Here is a 22,000-nt window from a genome sequence, read left to right on the forward strand (position 1 = left end):
AGGGCTTTCCATCTCTAATGTCTATGAGTCACTGGAACTGTAAATAGAAACCTTCTTCCCAGTGCTCCTTTAAAGAATCCAGCCCTTAGTAGCTCCTTTGGCTCAGAGGTTTCTTAATGCCGCTACCGCTAAAAAGTTGTTTTTTCTCATCTCCCTGTCTTCATTCTCTTTATTGCAGTTATTCCAGACTCCTTGCGGGTGACCTCAGTTCCACAGACACTAAACAAAGTGGAGCGCGACTCTCTGGAGCTGAAATGTGAGGTGTCTAAGAGTACAGCCCAACACAGTCACCTCTCCATCTCCTGGTACCGCCAGAAAGTGGGTGAGCTTCCAGTGGAAGTGATCTCCCTGAGCCGCGACTTCGTCCTGCGGGCGGGCAGCACCTACGCGCAGAGGCAGGCCACCGGCGATGTCCGCCTAGACAAGGTGGGAGAGACCACCTCCAAGCTCACCGTCTACAACCTCCAGCCATCGGACCAGGGCGAGTTCTACTGCGAGGCAGCTGAGTGGATACAGGACCCTGACAAGACCTGGTACGCCATGACCCGCAAGCGCTCCGAGGGCACCACCGTCAACATCCAAGCCACTGGTCGGTATCTGCAGGGTTTTCTTTCTCTTGGACAGGTATCAAGAGGAGCAGTGGGTGCTGCAATAAGGGAGAGAGCGGGGAATGTGTGAGAGCTCCACTTACAAGAGACTTCCCAGGTATTGAGCAGGCCAATGGGTGACTAGCTCTGCCTGCCTTGCCTCGCTGCCTGTGTGTGCTGCTATCAGGCAAGTTTGGTTTGGCTACAGAAGAGTCTCCTTAGGAAAGTCATGAAAGCCCTCTTGCTAGAGTCATTCTTAACACTAGACAGATGAAAGCAATGAATGTTGTGGGCCTTGGCTACCTCAAAATCCAGCTCTCTCCCTGTGCTTTGTCGCAGTGTTTATAATCATCTGAGGTGATCTCGTTAACAGTTTCCTGGGTGGAACCTCAGGTGACCAGTGGCAGGACATTCTCAAGAGAGTCACCAGAACAGCTTTATTGCTGGTAGGAGGGACAGATGTCACTAGATGTGCTGTAATAGTGATCCATTCCCTGTCACCCATTTCCAGCTTCTGGCAAACAGAGGCCTCCAAAAACATGCCTCCTATCACGCTACATATCCTACTGCAAGTGGCTAATCTCTTTGGCTTGTGTCCTTGGAGTGTCCAGAGACCTCCCCCTTCCCCAGGAGTGCACTCCTCTCACTAGTGAGGCTTGGGCTCTGCACCAGTGTTCCCTTCTGCAGGATTTCTCAATTATAAAACATCCTAGGGTTGCCAGGTGTTCGGTTTTCGACTGGAACGTCTGGTTGAAAAGGGACCCTGGTGGCTCCGGTCAGCACTGCTGACTGGGCCGTTAAAAGTCTGGTCGGTGGCACGGCGGAGCTAAGACAGACTCCCTCCCTGCCCTGGTCCTGTGCAGCTCCCGGAAGTAGCAGCATGTCCCCCCTCTGGCTCCTAGGCGTAGGGGCAGCCAGGGTGCTATGCATGCTGGACTCACCCCAAGCACCAGCTCTGCACCTCCCATTGGCTGGAAACCTCAGCCAATGGGAGCTGTGGGGACAGCGCCTGCGGATGGGGTAGTGTGCAGAGCTGCCTGGCCACACCTCTGCGTAGGAGCCAGAGGGGGGACATGCTGCTGCTGCTGCTTCCGGGAGCTGCCTGAGGTAAGCGTCACCCAGAGCCTGCACCCCCTCCTGTGCCCCAATCCCCTCCCCCCTGCCCTGATCCCAGTTTCTGAAAAACAGAACTAGTACTCACTTCAAAGGGGTGTCTGTACAGTTTTATATAAGGGATCAGGGTTATTGAGAGAGTATGTTTTGGAGTCATTCTTCTGACCATAACAGCACTTCTAATATAAAAACGCTGAGAAGAAATGAGCTATTCCTCCTCTCCCCTCTCCTGGTTTGACTGTGATTGCAGCTTTTGCACACCAGCAGCTGGCTGCTTCTCCTCCTGAGAGTGAGATGAACTGTGTTCTCCCAGGCAGCAATTGCATGCACTGTACACTCTGCTTAAGTACTGTGTTGACTGTATGTTAATGGCAGAGGTAACAGGGAGGGATGCAGGGGCATGAAAGCAGGGGGTCATGTGGGATGGGGGTGGCTGAAAAGTGGGTTAAAATGAAGCATGGAAGTGTCCTGCCACCCAGTCTGGCTCTTGGGTGAGGGTCCCCTCCACAGGTGCAGTGCTGCTGTGACGCTGCTGCGCATTGGTCTGTCTCTCTCCAGATAAGGAGTTCAGTGTCCGGTTGGAGACAGAGAAGCGGACGTACACAGTGGGTGAGCCTGTGGAGTTCCGGTGTATCTTGGAGGCACAGAACATCCCAGAACGCTACTTCTCCATCTCGTGGGCCTTCAACAGCTCCCTGATTGCCAGCCTGGGGCCCAACGCCGTGCCCGTCCTCAACAGTGACTTTGCCCAGCGCGAGGCGCTGGGGCAGCTCAAGGTAGCCAAGGAGAGCGACAATGTCTTTATTCTAAAGATCTACCGCCTCCGCCTGGAGGACAGCGGCAAATACAACTGCCGGGTGACGGAGCGGGAGAAGACGGTGACGGGGGACTTCATTGACAAGGAGAGCAAGCGGCCAAAGAACACGCCCATCACGGTCTTGCCCCTCAGTAAGTAGAGATTGGCATGCTCCTGCGTGGTGCTGTGTCTGTGTGTGCCCTCCCATGCAAAGCAGACTGCCTGAGAAACTTAGCTGTGGTCACCTGGGGTGGGACCTCAACCGGAGAAGTTCATGCACAGTGAAGGCTTGTTTGATGTGGCTTAGAAACCCCGCTAGAAAGATCTTTAAAGGCCGGGGAGGGAGGTATCCACTACTAAGATTCTTAGGCTGGAAAAATTGGCCCTTGCCTTGGTGTTTGCCCCAGGTTGTAGTTCTTACTTTGATAGCAGAAAAGGGAGTTATTTATTCTCCCACTCTTCCCACCTCCCAGCAGGAATATGGGAACTTTAAGGTGTTACCCCATCTTAAAAGGCTGAATTGGGAGTGCTGCTGGTCCTAAACCAGCTCCCAGTTCATCCGGGAAGCAGCCCAGCCACTGGAAATATGTTAGTGCCTGAGGCTCAGATGCCCCTGCTTTGGTGCTCTTGCAGGAGATCCCATCAGCTCCTCAGATCGAAGGGGATGTGCCCTGGGCCAAGAAGCAGAAACAACTGCATCCTTCCCAAGCCACCATTCGCTCTTTAGCACAAAGATCCAACTCTGTCACTGGATGCCTCACTCAGCCAGCCTAGTGAAAACATTCTTGTCTGACCCTGTTTGAATGCCTTGTGTGTGTCGGAGGGGGTGTGATAAATACAGAAAAGACAGGGCAAGAAGAGCTAGCCCTCTGATTCATTCATTTCCTTTGTCTTGCTCTTTCTCTCCAACTCAAATAACTTTGATGTGACAAGCCACGCAAGTATCATCAAAGTTAACCCAACAATATATAATGAGCAAACAAAGGAGTAGCTGAAAAAGGCTTTTGTGTAATTTTTACCTCCCATTTATTAACCTTGTAGTGAGATGCAGCTTGTTCTGAAGCCATTTGTCCCGAAGTAAGGGTCAATTGTAGACTCTCGTTCATTTGGGATTAAGAATTACACTAGCCAGAAGTCCTGGATTGGACTGATGCCTAAAAAGTAGCACTTCTAGACTAGAACTGTAACAGATTTCATGTGTGAGATTTCATAACCACCAGTGCTAGAAACAAACTAACAGGACTTAATGTTTTTTTCAAAGATGCTAAGCATCTGCAACTCCCACAAAAAGCAGTGGGAGTTACTAGCACTCGGCACCTGTGAAAATCAAGCCATAAGTCTTTATATCTCTTGAAACTTCAGGATCCCACTTTTCTGATGGCATAAAACATTGATAGTGAGCTCTAGTAGTTTGTGAGAGAACGGCTGCGAAAACTGGGTAGGAATTGGAAATGGCAAGATGATCATCAGAATTCTGTGATTGTTGTAAATCAAATGGATTGGAAGCCTTTTGGCAGAACAGGAGTTACAGTACCAGTAGTAACACCCGTGCTTTCAGCACATTCCTCTTGTACGGTCTTGTCCTGGACCTGTGATCAGAAGACATTGTGACTCCTCACAGGCAGTAATGGGACAGATTTTCAAAGTTTGGCCCTCCCCTAGATTAGGCACACAAGTCCCCCAATAGCAAGTCACAGGCCATGTGCATGCTTTGGATATTTGCACACACAAGTTAGCCACACGCAGATCCAATGTGTGTGTGGTTTCATGCACCTAAGTTTGGAAGAACTCCTTCCCAAGTCTCTACCTTTCTTGCATACTGGCAAATGGATGAGTATAATCATCTCCTCCATGTGCACGTGTTTCTTTTCTGTCTCTTTAGAGACCAGCATCTCCGTGGAGATGACCAACAATGCCAGCAATGTCCTAGAGGGGGAGAGCCTGCGCTTTGGCTGCAGTGTGCACTCGGGATTTGGGCCCCAAAGCCATCTCTCCGTCACCTGGCAACTTGTGGACAAGCAGAACAGGCGCAGTGATGTTGTGCGGCTGGATCGGGATGGCACGCTGCAGCCGGGTCCCTCTTACTCAGAACGTAGCAGCTATGGGGGCATCCAGATGGAGCAGGTGCGGCCTGGCTCCTTCACCCTGGAGATCTTCAACAGTGTCAAGGCAGATGAGGGCCACTATGAGTGCCGTGTGACTGAGTGGACACGGACGCAAGATGGGGAGTGGCAGATGATTGGGGAGCGGCACGCTAGCATGCCCGTATCCATCACTGCTCTGGGTGAGTACCAGTGGCACTGTGGTGTCTGTGCAATGCTTTCCAGCACCTCGCCCTCATGGGGTTTTGATTACAGCGAGTCAGGAGGTGATCGCAGGCATTGCTGGCTTGTGCTGTGTGGCTACAGAGCTAAGCGTTAGAGGGAGGGGCATGCTTCTGGTGGGGGAAACTTGTTTCTGAGTGGGAGTCAGTGTGCCTGTAGACAGCTTCGCTGGAGGAGTGCAGCACTTCACATTACCCAGGAACTCCCGTGTGTGGCATTAGAGACACAGAGTGGGAAATAGGCTGGTTAATGGCACTTGGCACTTCTGTAACACCTTGTGAACATTAAGCCTCACTACTTCTTTGTGGACGAGGTAAATATTATCTCCACTCTCCAGATGAGGAAGGTGAAGTGCAGGGAGGCTGTGAGCCTGACTCTCAGAAATTCTGAGCACCTACAACTCCATCAGATGTCGGCAGGAGCTGCCCCTTGCACATGTGAATATCAGGCCCTCAGCGACTGGCCCAAGGCCACACAGTTGAGTCTATTAGCCAAGTGGGAATAGAACCCAGGAGTCCTGATTGCTGGTGCCCTGTTCTCACAACTAATCCCTCTGTGGGTACGTCTACACTACCCGCCAGATCGGCGGGTAGTGATCGATCTATCGGGGATCGATTTATCGCATCTAGTGTAGATGCGATAAATCAATCCCCGATCGCTTTGCCGTGGACTCCGGAACTCCACCACGGCGAGAGGTGGAAGCGGAGTTGACGGGGGAGCGGCGGCCATCGATCCCGCGCCGCGAGGACGCGAAGTAAGTGATTCTAAGTCGATCTAAGATATGTTGACTTCAGCTACGCTATTCTCGTAGCTGAAGTTGCATATCTTAGATCGACACACACACACACACACCCCTAGTGTAGACCGGGCCTGAGTGTTGAATACAGTAAAAACCACACGGAGGGCATTTTGGGAACTTCATGGATTTAGACTCTCACTGGTATTGTCTAGATCTTGCTATATTAAGTGCCGGACCAGTGCCAAAAATGCCCTGCAGGTCTGAAGAACTAGTGACTGTTCTTGAAAGCCTGATAACCTGAAAAATGCCAGGGCTATAAACAATTGCTGTGTGTTGTGATTGGAAGGTTGGGATGGATTCGTAGCTTTCCAGTGCAATACAGTATTAATGAAGACCTTTAAAATCATATCACATTCTGATTAGCATCTTGCTTTTCCCTCCTCCCCTTCAGTTCTGACCTGTTCTTAAGAGTTATTCTGTCTAAAGCTAGAAATCATTGCTTTCGATCTTATACAAGCTGGCAAGAATCCTGGGTTATAAAGAATTAAGGCCAGTTTCTCAGCTGGTGTAAATCAGCATAGCTGAGAATCAGCTGAAGATCTTAATTTGTACTTTGTGTAGTCTGGTGAAGCTTGCAGCTAATTTCATGCCAGAATTGAAGAGTAGGGGGAGGGAGTGGGGTGTGCAGGGGGAATTTAGCAAGATGGTAATTGGAATGACCTGCTTCTAAAATGTGAGTGTCACGTTCATTAATTCATTCTACTTGTTGAAAGTTAGCTGTGTAAAACTTCCCAGTAGTTCCAGAAAATGCAATTAAAAGTTAATAAATTGACCTTCCACTGCAGTTCCCTCTTCCAGAGAAATCTCAGATTGACAGGTCATAAGTAGTTCCTGTTTATATAACCAAGAGGTGCTACTACAGCCCAATAAAATTTGAAGGAGAAAATGTCCAACATCCTTTTGCTAAGTCTGATTTCTCCCCCCCCCCCCTTAATATTTGTAAAGTGCTTTGTGATACTCGAATGGCATGTGCTAAAGAGGGTAGTGTTTTTTATTACTACAGCCAGAGGAGACCAAAAGCCTCTGAACACGTGAGGGTCCTACCACTTTGCAGAGTGCTAGGGATCTTGGCCCCTGCAAGCCGTTGGGGAATAGCTGTCCTCTGATGATGTGTACACAGGCAGAGTTGTGTTAAGGGTGCTCATAGAGTTGGAATAGTAAGGAATGCTGCATATCGGAGCTAAGGGGCCACAGGGAAAGCTGTGAGGAGTCCCAGAGCTTGAACTAGCATGTGCGCTGCAGGTCAGAATTGAGGTGTTCTTGGTAGATCAATGTGGGGGAGAGGAGGAAAGCTTTCACAGAATCTGCTGAGAGAGAGAGACTGTGGCAGGGGGGCAGTCTTCCCCCAGTTACTAAAAAAAACTTCTCCTCTCTGCTTAGCAAGGATCATAGTCCTTTGATCCTAAATCAGTGAACAAATCAAGTGTGCTGCTTTCTACAGAGCCCTGGGCTCATTCATTGGATCAGGAACTGATGAGGGGAGAAAACATGGCATTGAAGGAAGCCCCACTTCCCCTCCCTCTTTTGTATTTAGTCAGGGCAATTGGTCGCTGTAAAAGAAAGCTGTTCGCTTGTTAACCTGGATGTAATGCGCACATGAGAGTTGAGAGCCTGAGAATGCAGATCTGGTTCCTGCATGGCAGTCGAGAAGTCCTTTCATAATACCCTTAGTCTGGGCAAAGGAGCATGTCTGCACTACAGATGCTACAGCAGCCACTACAGCGGTGCAGCTGTGCTGCTGTAGTGTAGACACTTCCTACATCAACGGAAGGGGTCTTCTGCCACCTCTCCGAAAGGTGATAGCTGAGCCAACGGCGGAATTCTTCTGTCAATGTAGCTGCATCTATTCTGAGGGCTAGGCCAATTTAACTATGGCTCACAACATTTTTCATAGCCCTAAGTGACCAAGCTTGGTCCGTTTAATTTTTAAGTATAAACCAGGCCTAATTTTACAAGACCAGATGACCTTGTAAAAATTAAACCAGCTTTCTACACCTCCATTCTCCTCCACTAGGGTCTGATGTCTTGGCTATGCTCTGGACTGGGCCTGATATGTACTTCCCTGGGTAGGGTGGCTGCCAGCGGCGGCTCTATGTATTTTGCCGCCCCAAGCACGGCAGTCAGGCGGCTTTTGGCGGCGCGCCTGCGGGAGGTCCGCTGGTCACGTGGATTCGGTGTACCCGCCGCCGAATTGCCACCGAAACCGCGGGACCGGCGGACCTCCCGCAGGCATGCCGCCAAAGACTCCCTGACTGCCGCCCCCACAGTGACCGGCAGGCCGCCCCCCGCAGCTTGCCGCCCCAGGCACGCACTTGGTGCACTGGTGCCTGGAGCTGCCCCTGGTGGCTGCCACGCTTCATGTGGTGATGAGATGTAGAGATCTTGCAATGCGGGCAGCTTACTGGGCCTCTTCCTCTTCTCCTGGATAATCGTTAAACACATTTCTAAAAGCTTTAATCCCAAAGACTGACCTGTTTTTGCAGTAATTACATGGCCCGGAACCCTGCCATGGTGACGTCTTTTGATTATTAGGATTCCTGACCCCACTTGCTATAAGTGTGCAGAGATCTCAGTGGCTGCTCTGTGGGAAGGCTGGCACGTGCAATTTAATCTGCTCACTGCAATTAATGTCCCATCTGCCTACTATTGTTAATTAATGTCTATTTAACCCTAAGGTCAGAAGGTACCATCTCCTGAGTAGTCTGAGTGCAAGGACTATTCCCTCCTTTTGCTGCCTGGTCAGTTTTCCATGGGTTTATAATCTTTCTTGATATTGCATTCAAGGCAATGAAGAATTCTCTTTGGCAGTAATTTACAGCACTTAGTAGGCTGATAATCTATTCTCACATATCAAATATTTCTGCTTCTGTTGGATCCATGCATGGGACTGCATCCTCAGAGCTACATTGAGGGCTTCATAAAATTTCTAAATTCTGAATTTACAATAGTTAATTAAGAATATATTGTCCTCACACCTTAATGTTGTGTTAGTTTTAAAACACCCTGAAGCAAAAAAAAAAAAACTCTATAAAATGTAATCCAGAAAATATGTATTATATAGTGTGTGGATGGGTATATTAAATTATATATTTTGTACAAATATAGCTATAATTGAGAGACAATGAAAGTCACTACCTAGGTGACTGAGTCACATAAAGACTAAAACCAGAGAGTCCTCACTCTAACTCAGGGGTTCTCTATCCAGGGTTTTTATATTGGTGCTCAAATACTAGAGTGATGGGCATCTCTCAAGAGTATAAATGCCAACAAACTGTCCCCTCTTTCTCCTCCTGTCACCCCTTCAGTGCCACCACGAGGTAGGCTTGGATTTGGGGGCAGGGAGAAAATTATGAATACAAAAGAATGATGTTACTATTGCAGGAAAGCCTGGGCCAAGAGGTGGGTATTGAATCAAGCTCTGAATGCTGTGAGATTAGTGGTCAAACTTCCATCCAGTTTCTACAGTTTAGGTCTGGCTGTTGAGATGGTTCTCTGTGATTACCAGCTTCCTCCCTATTCGCTCAGTGTTCCAGTTCTTCTTCAGTACTTCCATAGTGTGGACCAGTGGTTCTCAACCTGTTTACCATTGTGGGCCGCATATGCAGCTTCTCTGTGTGTTATGTGGGCCACAGCTACACAATATATTTACTACCTGTATGGCCATGAGGATGTCATATGGGCCACAGCGGTGTGCTGCTTGGGCTGCAAGTGGCCCATGGGTTGAGACCCACTGGTGTGGACCATGTGTTAGAAGAGAGGTTCTCATAGACACCTCCCCTCCCATTCAGGGCTGCAGGAACCACCTCCCCTCCTGTTGGAAATGAAATACCATCCCTGTCGCACTGCAGCAGTGGCTTACATGGAAAGTTCCTGTGGAGCAAGTACTGTATTTTGAAGTGTTTTAGGTGCTTTTAAGGTAACTTAGTAATGGGAAATGAGAAGCACCAGTAGCTTTCCAGGGAGTGTAATTGGAGAGCCACTGCTGTAGCCATTTCTCATTCACGGCATTGTGGCAAGCCTCATTTGACAGAGTTCTCCAAACTCTCTTCAGTCTCACTCATTTCTCTCTCTCTCTCTCGCTCTCTCTCTCTTTCTGCAGAGGCTGGTTTTGCTGTCACAGCCATATCCCGAACCCCAGGAGTGACCTACAATGAATCATTTGACCTCCAGTGTATCATCAAGCCGCACTATCCGTCCTGGGTCCCAGTGTCTGTGACATGGCGCTTCCAGCCAGCGGGCAGCACAGAATTCCATGACCTGGTCACCTTCACTCGGGATGGTGGGGTCCAGTGGGGAGACAGGTATACGGGCTTCCGGACCCGCACTGCCATTGAAAAAGCAGAGTCCAGCAACAACGTGCGCCTCAGCATCAGCCGGGCCAGTGACACTGAGGCCGGCAAGTACCAGTGTGTGGCCGAGTTGTGGCGGAAGAACTACAACAGCAGTTGGACACGACTGGCAGACAGAACCTCCAACCTACTAGAGATCCGGGTCCTGCGGCCAGGTAAGAGCCCTGATGGTCAGTGTCCTGGAGGATGAGAACTCATGAAAGTGACAAGGACTAAACTCACTTTCATGACTCAAATTCTGCCCTCTTTCCTTCCCCAAAGGGCAGAGACAAAAACCTCCTAGCTCTAAACTCCTTTAACAACTATGTGATGGTACAGTTATGGCCGCCAGCAAGAACTACCAACATTACTGTCTCTTTACATGTATAGGAAAAAACACCTCAGAACTGCACGTTTTACATACTGTCAGTGCATGTAACCCGGCCTTCCTCTCACTGCTACTCTTCCTCCCTCTGTTTGTTTATTCCCACCTGTTGCATCTCATATCTTACTCTAGCACAGTGGGACCCTGATCCTGGATATTGCTGTACTAATCATAGTCATGCTGTCAGACATTATGAATGTTACGTATACGCACCCACCAAGACTTGTCTGCATGCACTTCTCAGTGAGTGATGTGCTGTAGCTTTTTCCGGTTACATGTTACATCCATAGCCAAGCTCTGCTTGAGAGCAGGGCCAAGGTTTTCAAAAGTGATGATTGCTTTGGAATACTTAAGTTTTGGGGTGCCCAGCTTTACCTTGTCAAAAAGCAGCCCGATTTTCAGAAAGTGCTGGGCACCTGTCCTCTGAAAATCAGGTTCATTCAACTTGGGCACTCAAAATCACTAGTCACTTCTGAAAATCATGGCCCAGGTTCTTATTGCACTGGAAATTTCTTCCGCTCATTCACCCTCTCCCCTAGACTCCTGTGCAGCCAGATGCCTTGCTCTTGTGGGGTTTTTTCCCTCCTTACTCCCCGACTCGCATGTGGCTATCCATGGAAGAGTCAGCAGACACTCTGCAGTATGAGAGTCTGCTTTTGCAGTGCCTTTGCCCTCATTATCTCCACTATTCCGCTCTCTACTTGCAGGTAATCCCTTCCTTTTTGTCTTGACTCCCATACTGTTATCCTGCCTTGTAGTAAGTGTCTTATTGTCGGGGGTGCTCCGGAGGTCAGGATGGGGACTCTCATCATCTTAGTTTTTTTTTCCTGGGAAGCAAGTTTGATTGAAGATAGTCCCTGAAGTAACACGCCTCTCTGTAATGCAGCTGTGTGTGAGCGAATCCCTAGTAATGCCATCTGGGAAGAGAAACCCGTGTCACAGCACACACAGGGGGAGATTTAAAGGCCAACTAGAGGCTTTGCATGATGGAACCACCACCTCCTTACTGCGGCGCTCGAGCTCTAAGGTGCATTAATAGGGCATATGAGATGTGTGCCTGTGATCTGTGCCACACCCCATATCCTAATTGAGGCCAGAACGCTGCTTGGCAAACCTCCCCAGGCAAGTCGTAAGTCTGGTCTAATGAGCATTGTGTAATGTTTGTGGGTTTATGGCCCATAGGGGAATAAAGGGAAGGAGGGCGTGTCCCTTCTCTCCCATTTCCTCTTGCTGAGCTCCCCGTGTCACCTTGCATTCTCTTATACATTTCATTTCTGTGCCTCAGGCAGCCTCCAAGACACAAGCTGCCTCCTTAACCGCTGCCTGCAGCCACATTCGTTTTGTGATTCCGATCGCTCTTACCAGCTAAATGCTGGTAAAGGGTCAGGTCTTGCTGGTTGTTTGGTTGGATGATCACCAGAGAAAACCCAGGTGGGGCATGTGATTCAGTAGGCAGCCCTCTTCCTTCAGTCAGTCCTTAACCAATGTCTCACTGTGCTGCTAGTGAGACCTGCACTGCTGAGGTGCTGGCTTTCAGGTAACAGTAAAATAGTGCTCTGGCTACTTATGTACGAGAGAGAGAGCATCAGCCACAGTGCCCTGGACAAATTCTAACTCAAGTAAATAATCCTGTTTACCTAAATTCAACAGGATACCATCCTCTTTTTTTAATATAATGCGGCTTTTTACTGAAGTCTTATCTATGAGTCGTGTGCAAATCTGGCTAGTATGTATTTCCAAGATCCTTCAGCTTGTGCATTAATCTTGAACTTTAGTTTTCTGAGATCACAACATCCCAGCTCTGTATTTGTCCAACTGACCTTAAATTTAAAAATAAATAAATCCTATTTATCATTTCCTGTCCTAAACTAAATGGCGGCTGCATTCCTCCCCAAAAGTGACTGTCTGCAGTAATGGGAGTTGTGATCAATATATAAATAAGTCTGTCAAGTGTGTTGAGGTGAGGTGCTATAGAAAGACAAGAGATCAGCAGTGTTCACCTGAGGCGATACAGCTAAAAGCTAGGCAATGTGCTGTTTGGATCTGGCTGCTGCTTAGGTCTTATCAGACTCAGATAACTTGTGTGTGGCTGCAATGGTAACGGTTCATAAGCACATGGCAATGTCAGGCAGTTTCTCCACTTTGAGATATGGCTGTGGATGACTCGCTACCATCAGGTCACGTATGGAGGAACAGCTTTTTTACAGCAGAGCTGCTCGGCCTAGTGCAATGCGTCTCAACCTTTCCAGACTACTGTACTCCTTTCAGGAGGCTGATTTGTCTTGCCTACCCCCAAGTTTCACCTCACTTAAAAATGACTTGTTTACAAAATCAGACACAAAAATACAAAAGTGCCACAGCAACTATTACTGAAAAATTGCTTACTTTCTCATTTTGTCTGTATGACATTTTAGTTTGTACTGACTTCGCTAGTGCTTTTTATGTAGCTTGTTGTAAACCTAGGCAAATATCTAGATGAGTTGATGTACCCACTGGAAGAGCTCTGCGTACTCCCAGGGGCACAGGAACCCCTAGTTGAGAACCACTGGCCTAGTGGAAACAAACTTGAAGTGCAAAACCAGGATGGCTCAGAAGTTTAATAATGTGACAATGAAATTAATCTCCATGTCATCAGTTCAGATCCAAACCAGCTAGTCCACTAGTGACTAAAAGGGCTGGTCCACACTAACCCCCCACTTCGAACTAAGATACGCAACTTCAGCTACGTGAATAACGTAGCTGAAGTCGAAGTATCTTAGTTCGAACTTACCATGGGTCCACACGCGGCAGGCAGGCTCCCCCGTCGACTCCGCGTACTCCTCTCGCGGAGCAGGAGTACCGGTGTCGACGGCGAGCGCGTCCGGGATCGATCCCAGACGCGATAAATCGATCCCAGAAGATCGATTGCTTACCGCCGGATCCGGAGGTAAGTATAGACGTACCCAAAGTGATCTCAGCTCAGTTCTTGGAAGCCAAGTGTCAGCAACGCTAAACCACTGACAACTGGCCTTAATTTTACCGTTCAGCGCAGTTTCAAAATGCTTTCTAAACAGTTAATATGTGAGTCGGTAGATAAAGGATATAAAGGTATAATGGATGCTGTTTATCAATGCATGGAATTGCTACAAAAATGTTGGACATGAAGTGAAGAATGCTGTATCCAACTGAGAATTCAGGAAGACAGCCCTGGAGTTCTGTCTAATGTGGGTGATTAGCAGGAATAGGAAAGTTAGAGTATAAAGGGACTGTGGTATCTTTAATGGCCAAAGGAGGTCAGGATCTCACTTTTTGTCTCACTGGGGAGATGGGGATGTATGTCTTATCCTAAAGATGATCCTGCCAACAGCACAGTACCTTACAAGCCCACACTGGGGAACCGGTTTATTGCTGACAGAGGTAAGAATGCCACCTACTAAATCTGCAATGCTCTGAATGTTCCTGGGATGGTGCCAAACCAGCTAGTGTCCAAGCCCAGCCCAGCTTCCTCATGCAAGCTAAGAAGATAAGGGAGGATATCACTTTGTGCAGTTATCACTTCCCAGATGCAAGACCTCTTCAGTGTGGCTTGCAGCAGCCGATGTATTTAAATAATGAAAGCAGAGTGCACACATCCATGTGGTACTCTACTATGGTCAGAAGGTACTGTTTTCTCTTATGTTAGCTTGATATTCCAGTTCTTATTCCAGCTTTTTTGGTGCTTCCCTGACTTTATGTTGCAGGAATATTTGATTTTCGTGGACGGTTGTAAAAATGGCAGCACAGTTATCTGATTGTATCTCAGCTTCATTACAGAATGTTTCCACAAAATGTGTGTCACATAATTGGTAGGCAGCCGTCTGAAGTGGCCAAGAGGTAACGTGCTGAGCTATTTACTGAGGTGAGCCCAATGCCTTTAAACACTAACCCACATCTCACTCTTTGGAAGGAACTAGCAATGCTTCAGAAACAATGCAGGCAGCTCTTGAGGGCGAGTGCAGGTGAGTGGGTGCAGATAATTGGCAGCATTAGCAGCAGTCTGGAGGAGAGGCCTGCATACGGAGAGGTTGCGAAATTTGGCCCAGAGTTAGCTATCCATGGCAGCATGGGCACCGCCCCACAGGGACATGGAGGCCAGGTATCAGTTTGGTATGGCTGCCCTCAAGAGAGGGGCAGTAGTACAGATGTGTTGGCTGTGAGAGAAGTGGGCCGTATGGGAGACAGCCTGCTGGCTCTGCGTGTGAGAGTATGTGGAGGAGGTTGTTATCACTAATAGAAGAGTGTGATGCTAGTCCTCTGTTTGTGGATGAGGGGTTGTCAGTGGCAGCAACAGTATTAAAGGGCTGGTACCGCCCCATGTTAGTAATTCTGCTTAGGCTGAGGGCTCTCCAGCTTGACTGGCACACCTGCACTCTAGGGCAGCGGTTCTCTTTAGCAACCCGAGGGCCCCCATTTTTATTTAAAATTTTTCGTGGACCTCCCAAGCTCCCCTGTTCAGGCCCTGCCCCCATTCCACCTCTTCCCCCAAAGCCCCACCCCACCTCTTCCTGCCCCGTTCCACCCCGCCCCTCCCCCTCCCCACCTCTCCGCCCCCTCCCCCGAGCACACCCCATCCCCGCTCCTCCCAGCACCTCCTGCATACCGGGGAAGGGGGTGCAGGGGGCGCTGGGAGGGAGGGGGAGGAGTTGATCAGCGGGGCCCACGGAGCCCCTGGAGTGCGCTTGCAGACCCCAGTTTGAGAAACACTGCTCTAGGTGCATTGCTAGGTAGAGTGGAAACTTTCATTAACTCATCTGTATGGCCTGCCTGCTTCTACAGGCCTGTTGTGAGAGACTCAGGATATTGTGCTACTTTCACTGGGCTGGGCTGGATCAGTGCAATGACACAGCACGGGAAATCTTGTTCTGAGATCTAAAACAACAGGAGGGTTGCACTCCCATGCATGCACTCTCTCCCAGTTGGCATATAGGCAAGTCAAGTGAGCAGGTTAAGACACTAGATATCCCTCTCAGGGAAGAGGAGGTCCTGTAATGTAATGCAGTCTAAGCACTGGCCTGTCCCTGCAGACAGGAGTTCAAATCAGTCTGGCTCTGGCTCCTGGCAGAGACAGGACGGACCCACTGGGTGGATCCACTATGGCAATTGCTGTGTTGCCAATGATGGCAAACGCTCCCCTCATTTCCTCACAGTTCTCAAGGCTCCCTTTGCTTTCCGGTGGCATGAGCACACTGTGTACAGTGGTTGGGAAAGAACAACAAAACAAGACAACTCAGACCAGCTCCTTCCCTGAAGACAGCATGAAGTGCTTCTGCCTGAACTTGAAATAAGCCCTGAATGTGCACATGGGGATTTCTCTTCACCTGTGCCCTTCCTGTGGGACTTTCCTCTTGTCACTGGCTCTCTCCTGCCATTGAAACATGTGTTCTCTCTGTCCCAAAGGCAGTTCCCTTAAGATGCTCTGTCCCTGCTCCACTCCATCTTCTCCTTTATGCACTCACTTCCAGTGCCTCCGCCCCTTTCCAGCTGGAAGGAGGTGATGACTGATCCCCTCTGACAGCACTGCCACGCTGGCCAGCAGGTAATCATTCAGGGCAGATTCATCCTTACAGAGCCCAGGCACGGTAGTTCTTTGTCACACTTGAATCTCTCTAGCTTGAGTGGGAGAGAGGAGTCGTAAGGTTCCTTGTGAACCCCAGTGACTCTTCTGCAGTTCCATGACACTCAGTGCAGGGCTGAGCAATTGGCCCAGCTAGACTTGCTGAGGAGACGAGATGAGTGGAGCCCTACCCCATTCCGATCCCTCTTCTTCATGCAACTTTGAAGGTGAAATTTGTCAAGACCCAGCCTCCTGCTTTCAGGAGCAGAAGAGAGAGGTGGATAGACTTCTGGGTGAGAGAGGAGATTCGGGACGGGAAAGGTGGAACTGGAGGGCAGGGCTGGTAGACGCAGGGAGATTCCTCTCCATTCCCATTACTTTTTCAAACTGTGCCTCTTTCTGCCAAGTTTTTGGCAAAGGGAACTGTTGATTCAGAGCGCGACATGTCTATGGGATCAGACAAGGACAGCGGATGGTCTCTGTCAGTGCAGTACACAATGAGTGGCTGTGTTGCAGTCTGTACAGGCTAGGACATTTGAATATGACTCTTGGCAAGAAGGTTATCAGCAGTCTTGTGGTGGCATTAAATTGCCACAGTCCTCGTGTGCATTAACACACTTACCTTTCTCCTCTGCGGCTGAAGGATGAGGTCGTTTGGCTTTGAGAATACCGAGGACTTGAGTATCAGGAAGTGTTTTGTGCTACAGATCCATACAAATCAGGGCTGTGGGTCATAGCAAGCCTACTGGCACTCCTGTCCCTAGTCGCTCAAGTGCGTGTGCACACACAAGGGAAAGGCGCTCTGCTCTCCTAGGAAGGGAAGTTCTGAGCCTGCACAGCAGCCAGGGGAGGAGCCCCTTCATCCAAAGGGAAGAAATGAGGGCCACTGGGAATTTTGGCCTGCTCCGTGGCACGAGTGCATTAGTGCATCCTGTGGGGACATGCAGGCTAGCAACTTTGAATTGTAGGAAGGCTGGCAAAGGTCACAGGGTTAACCAGGAACTTGTTGTTTAAGAAGCAGGTTGGTGTGCAGAGATGGCCAGCGACTTCCCCTTCCTCTTATCTACACAGCCTCTTCTTATCTGGTCCCAGCAAACATGAGCTCGAGTGACCTATGACCTCCTGCACCCTCCCCTCACACCGCTATGCTCAGACTGCCTGATGCCTGCGGCTTTCATTTGACTATACTGGTATCTAGATGCCGGTGGTAGAAAACTCTTTGCTATCAGTCCATCCACAATTGGCCACCTCCTCTCACCACAGTGACCCTGCATAACAAAATGGACTAGGCAGCACAATTGCTCTTTATGTCCTGTGTACAGGGGTCATTGAAATTGAAAACAATTAACGGTGTCCTTTGCCTTCTGACAGCCACATGCCCCCTTTCACCACTGGATTGGACATGGAGACCGTAATACATGTGGGCCATTAGCCTGTAATAAAAGTGCAGCAGCATCTGCTTCCGTGGATTGATTTTTACCGTCCTCCTCTCTTGCCCTTCCCATTCCCCCTCCCACCTCCTGTACTCCTGTCTGTGCCTGTCTGTTTTTTCATGACTAATCCTCAAGCAGGCACATGGGGTGATTGCAGCTCCTCCTCTATAAATTCCCCCTTTTGCTTGGGTTTTGACAGCAATGAATGTGGGAGGGGAAGGGGGGTGGAGGGAGATGATACCGCAGCAGTCTCCAGGAGTCCCTTTCGCAAGCCTGGCCCTGGCAGATTGATTGACTTGGGAGCTGTCAAGCAAACAAGACAGCCAGGCTCTTCATTAGCGCATTAATTAGCAGCCAGGAGCTCTCCGGAGACTGCCCCATAAAGTTTAGTTTATTTGGAGCTGTCAGGATGAACCCATCAATGGGTAGGGGAGGCTGCTGAGCTGAACTAAAGAAAAGGGAAGCTAGTCCATTAATGTTACTTTGAGAGCATGCTTCACAGTGATGAGCTGGGCTTTGTCTTGGCAAGGAATCCTGAGACTGGTACTGAGTACTCCACCGCTGCTACTGTACTCATAGTTTGCCTTCCTGTAGAGTGTCTCACAGCGGCAATGTTTTCAGTGGGGGGAGGCACGTAACTGCGCCATGCATCACTTCTGAGGATGAGGCGGCTTGTGTGACCTTATACCCAGCAATTAAACAAAAAATAGTAATTCGCTGGAGGACAAGCTTAATTCTCATTGTAGAACTTCACGTTGATAGCTCATCATGGGTCCTTTGAGATGAAAAAACAAGGCGCTTATATTTTATCAATACTTATTAATGACTGTAAGCATCTACAGCTTTCATTTAAAACATTGCAATAATGATTTCTGTTTAAATAGCCAATTATTTTCAAATGTGAAATAGATTTTCCAGTTTAAATGCTGTAAATTTCCACAGTATAAGTCACTCGCAAATATTTTTTGCTTAAAGGATTAATTTTAGCTGAACAATTGAAAGTTCTTAACTTGAAGTGCGTTTCCGTCATAAGGAGCAGCCATAGAGCCAGGAGCACCAGGGCAGTGGTGAGCCAGCTCCTCGGGGAGCCACTCACAGCCGCCGGGCTCTGCAGGCAGGGGCCAGCTCCAGGGGGCCCCTTGCCAGCCAGCGCCAGAATCCTTCGGGAGAGAGGCAAGAGCACATCGGGGGTGCAGCTCTGAGCTGTGCTGCCTGTTCTGCCTGGGGAGTGCCCGGCTGTGCAGAGGCGGCCTGGCTTGGGGAGCAGGGCAGGGAGGGCTGCTGGGCAGCCAGCCAGTGCCCCGGCTCCCACAGTGCGAAAAGCCAGGGGCCCAAGCAGACCAGACAGCTCCCACCAGCTTCTGATCCACCCACTCCTGGCAGGAGGTGACGGTTTTCAAACTGTGGGGTGTGCTTCCCTAGGAGGGTGCTCCCCACAGTTTGAAAACCTCTGTGCTAAATGGAAGGTAGAAATCTGGGCGGGGGGCGAGCACATGATCCCATGTCCCCCTGCCCCCACGCGTTGCTTCCCATTAACATCGGGTCGTGACCCACTTTGGGGTCCCAACCCACAGTTTGAGAACCACTGATCTAAAGCCCTCTTACCATAACTGAGATCATGACTGGATACAATCTTAATTCTGCTGCTTTGATCTTAAACCAGTTTTACTCTGTACATTTTTAACTCATTTAGTCTGAAAGGCTGTATGCAGCAGTGCACATGCTTCAGTGGGGAAGGGGTTAAAGGATGCTTGAGAAGACCCCTACTTCTGAATGCCAGGGCTCCACACAGCAGGAAGGGGCTGATTTAATGGTGACTGTACCTGTGATGCAGAATGGCCTTTTCTCTGCTGGATGCTCAGGGCCTTGCTCCTTTCCCTTAATCACTGGAGTAATAAAACCTCCTGTCCTGCCACCGAGCTGCTACTTCTCTGTGACCTTCACATTTAACAGGCAAAATAAAGTGACTGAGCCTCTGTGCAACCCATAACTGTGCTCTATCATAGCCCATTCGTAAGAGAACAAAACCAGTGGCCTTGCATTCTCTGTCAACAGTACAAGAGTTTCCTTTTTTTTCCATACCCCTCTTCCTCTGCGGCAGAGACACCCTCCAAGCCTGCAGATTTACTGATGGGAGTTCTACCTCCCATGCAGCTCGCACATGCAGCTTCCCTGCTCTGGCTCCCTTCTCCCTCCACAGATACTTATCTTCTCCCTGGCCTAGGACTCCCAACGCTCTTTCCCCACAATGATGCATCAAATCCTGTTTTCTGCACCCCTGCCCGTCTCTCCTCTACTGGCATTCTCTCTCCCACTTACCTGTTGAGCCCTTTTTCCTCTTTGCCCTCTCTCTTCTGCAGATGCGGCTGGTAGGATACGCTATAATCCACAGACTTCACTTTGTATTTATAGATACAGGCCCAAATTCTGCCTCCAGATATCTGTGCAGAGCCAGTGTGGTCAAGTGTCTAGGGCACTGGCCTGGGACTCTGGAAACCTTGTTCTATTGCTGCCTCTGGCCTGCTGGATGATGTAGACAAACTAGACTTCTCTGTCTCAATCAATTTCCCCATCTGTAAAACGGGGATAATGACTTATCTCCTTTGCAGAATACTTCGAGATCTGATCATGAAAAAGCATTGTAAGAGCCAGGTATAATAAAGTTATTGATAAGAATAATAGTGTGGGGGGCTTCCACTGATTTTAGTGGGAGTCTGGAAAACACATTCGGAGTCTGAGAGCCAAAATTTTGTCCTTTTAATGTCTGGGAAGCATCTGGAATATTTTGTGAGTGCATCAGAGTTCTTGGGGCTAGAAGGTCTCTATACTGGGTCACTTAAGTCCATGTCCTACTTGGCTTATTGCAGGAACTCTAGCTCATCTGGTGCTTGTCTGGCTAAGACTTAAGGATTTCTGGGGCTTGGGTTCTACCTAGGGCTGTCAAGCCATTAAAAAAATTAATTGTGTTTGATCACATGATTAAACAATAATAGAATACCATTTATTTAAATATTTTGGGTGTTTTCTACATTTTCAAATATATTCAATTACAACACAGAATACAAAGTGTACAGTGCTCACTTCATATTTATTTTGGATTACAAATATTTGCACTGTAAAAAACAAAAGAAATAGTATATTTCAATTCACCTCATACAAATACTGTAGTGCAGTCTCTTTATCATGAAAGTTGAACTTAAAAATGTAGAATTATGTACAAAAAAATAACTGCATTCAAAAATAAACAATGTAAAACTTTAGAGTCTACAAGTCCACTCAGTCCTACTTCTTGTTCAGCCAGTCGCTCTGACAAACAAGTTTGATTACAATTTGCAGGAGATGATGCTGCCCGCTTCGTGCTTACAATGTCACCTGAAACTGAGAACAGGCGTTCACATGGCACTGTTGTAGCTGGCGTCACAAGATATTTATGTGCCAGATACACTAAAGTTTCATATGCCCCTTCATGCTTCAACCATCATTCCAGAGGCCATATGTCCATGCTGACGACGGGTTCTGCTCGATGACGATCCAAAGCAGGGCGGACCGATGCATGTTCATTTTCATCATCAGTCAGATGCCATCAACAGAAGGTCGATTTACTTTTTTGGTGGTTCGGGTTCAGTAATTTCCGCATCTTAGTGTTGCTCTTTTAAGACTTCTGAAAGCATGCTCCACACCTTGTCCCTCTCAGATTTTGGAAGGCACTTCAAATTCTTAAAGCTTGGGTTGAGCGCTGTAGCTATTTTTAGAAATCTCACATTGGTACCGTCTTTGCGCTTTGTCAAATCTGCTGTTAAAATGTTCTTAAAACAACATGTGCTGGGTCATCATCCGAGACTGCTTTATAACATGAAATATATGGCAGAATGTGGGTAAAACAGAACAGGAGACATACAATTCTCCCCCAAGGAGTTCAGTCACAAATTTAATTAACGCATTATTTTTTTAACGAGCATCATCAGCATGGAAGCATGTCCTCTGGACTGGTGGCTGAAGCATGAAGGGGCATGCAAATGTTTAGCATGTCTGGCACATAAATACCTTGCAATGCCAGTTACAACAGTGCCATGAGAACGCCTGTTCTCACTTTCAGATAATATTGTAAATAAGAAGCAGGCAGCATTATCTCCCATAAATGTAAACAAACTTATTTCACTTAGCAATTGGGTCACAAGAAGTAGGACTGAGTGGACTTGTAGGCTCTAAACTTTTACATTGTTTTGTTTTTGAGTGCAGTTACTTAACAAAAAAATCTATATTTGTAAGTTACACTTTCACGATAAAGAGATTGAACTACGGTACTTGTATGAGGTGAATTGAAAAATACAATTCCTTTTGTTTATCATTTTTACAGTGCAAATATTTGTAATAAAAAATATTAAGTGAGCACTGTACACTTGATTTCTATTACAACACAGAATACAAATATATTTGAAAATGTAGAAAAACATACAAAAATATTTAATAAATTTATGTTGGTATTCTGTTGTTTAATAGTTCGATTAATAGCGATTAATTTTTTTGAGTTAATTGCTTGAGGTAACTGCGATTAATCGACAGCCCTAGTTCTACCACTTAATCCAGAACTTGCTTCCTTTCTCAAATTGACTTCTTCTTTTTTTTTTTTTTTTTTTTTTTTTTTTTTTTTTTTTTTTTTTTT

General features: G+C 48.0%; 1 protein-coding gene across 3 annotated transcripts in view; it reads left to right on the forward strand.

Moving 5' to 3' along the window:
- Positions 1–22,000, forward strand: part of IGSF3 (immunoglobulin superfamily member 3) — a 155,840-nt gene that overhangs the window by 99,678 nt on the left and 34,162 nt on the right. For all 3 annotated transcript variants that reach the window (XM_024209445.2, XM_024209444.2, XM_024209447.3), the window contains exons 4-7: positions 179–589; positions 2,259–2,648; positions 4,379–4,780; positions 9,719–10,123. In XM_024209445.2, the coding sequence (XP_024065213.1) occupies positions 179–589; positions 2,259–2,648; positions 4,379–4,780; positions 9,719–10,123 (1,608 nt within the window). The remainder of the gene's footprint in view (positions 1–178; positions 590–2,258; positions 2,649–4,378; positions 4,781–9,718; positions 10,124–22,000) is intronic.

This window comes from Terrapene carolina, unplaced genomic scaffold (assembly GCF_002925995.2).
Source record: "Terrapene carolina triunguis isolate 2854851 unplaced genomic scaffold, T_m_triunguis-2.0 Scaffold558, whole genome shotgun sequence".
Taxonomy (NCBI): Eukaryota; Metazoa; Chordata; order Testudines; family Emydidae; genus Terrapene; species Terrapene triunguis.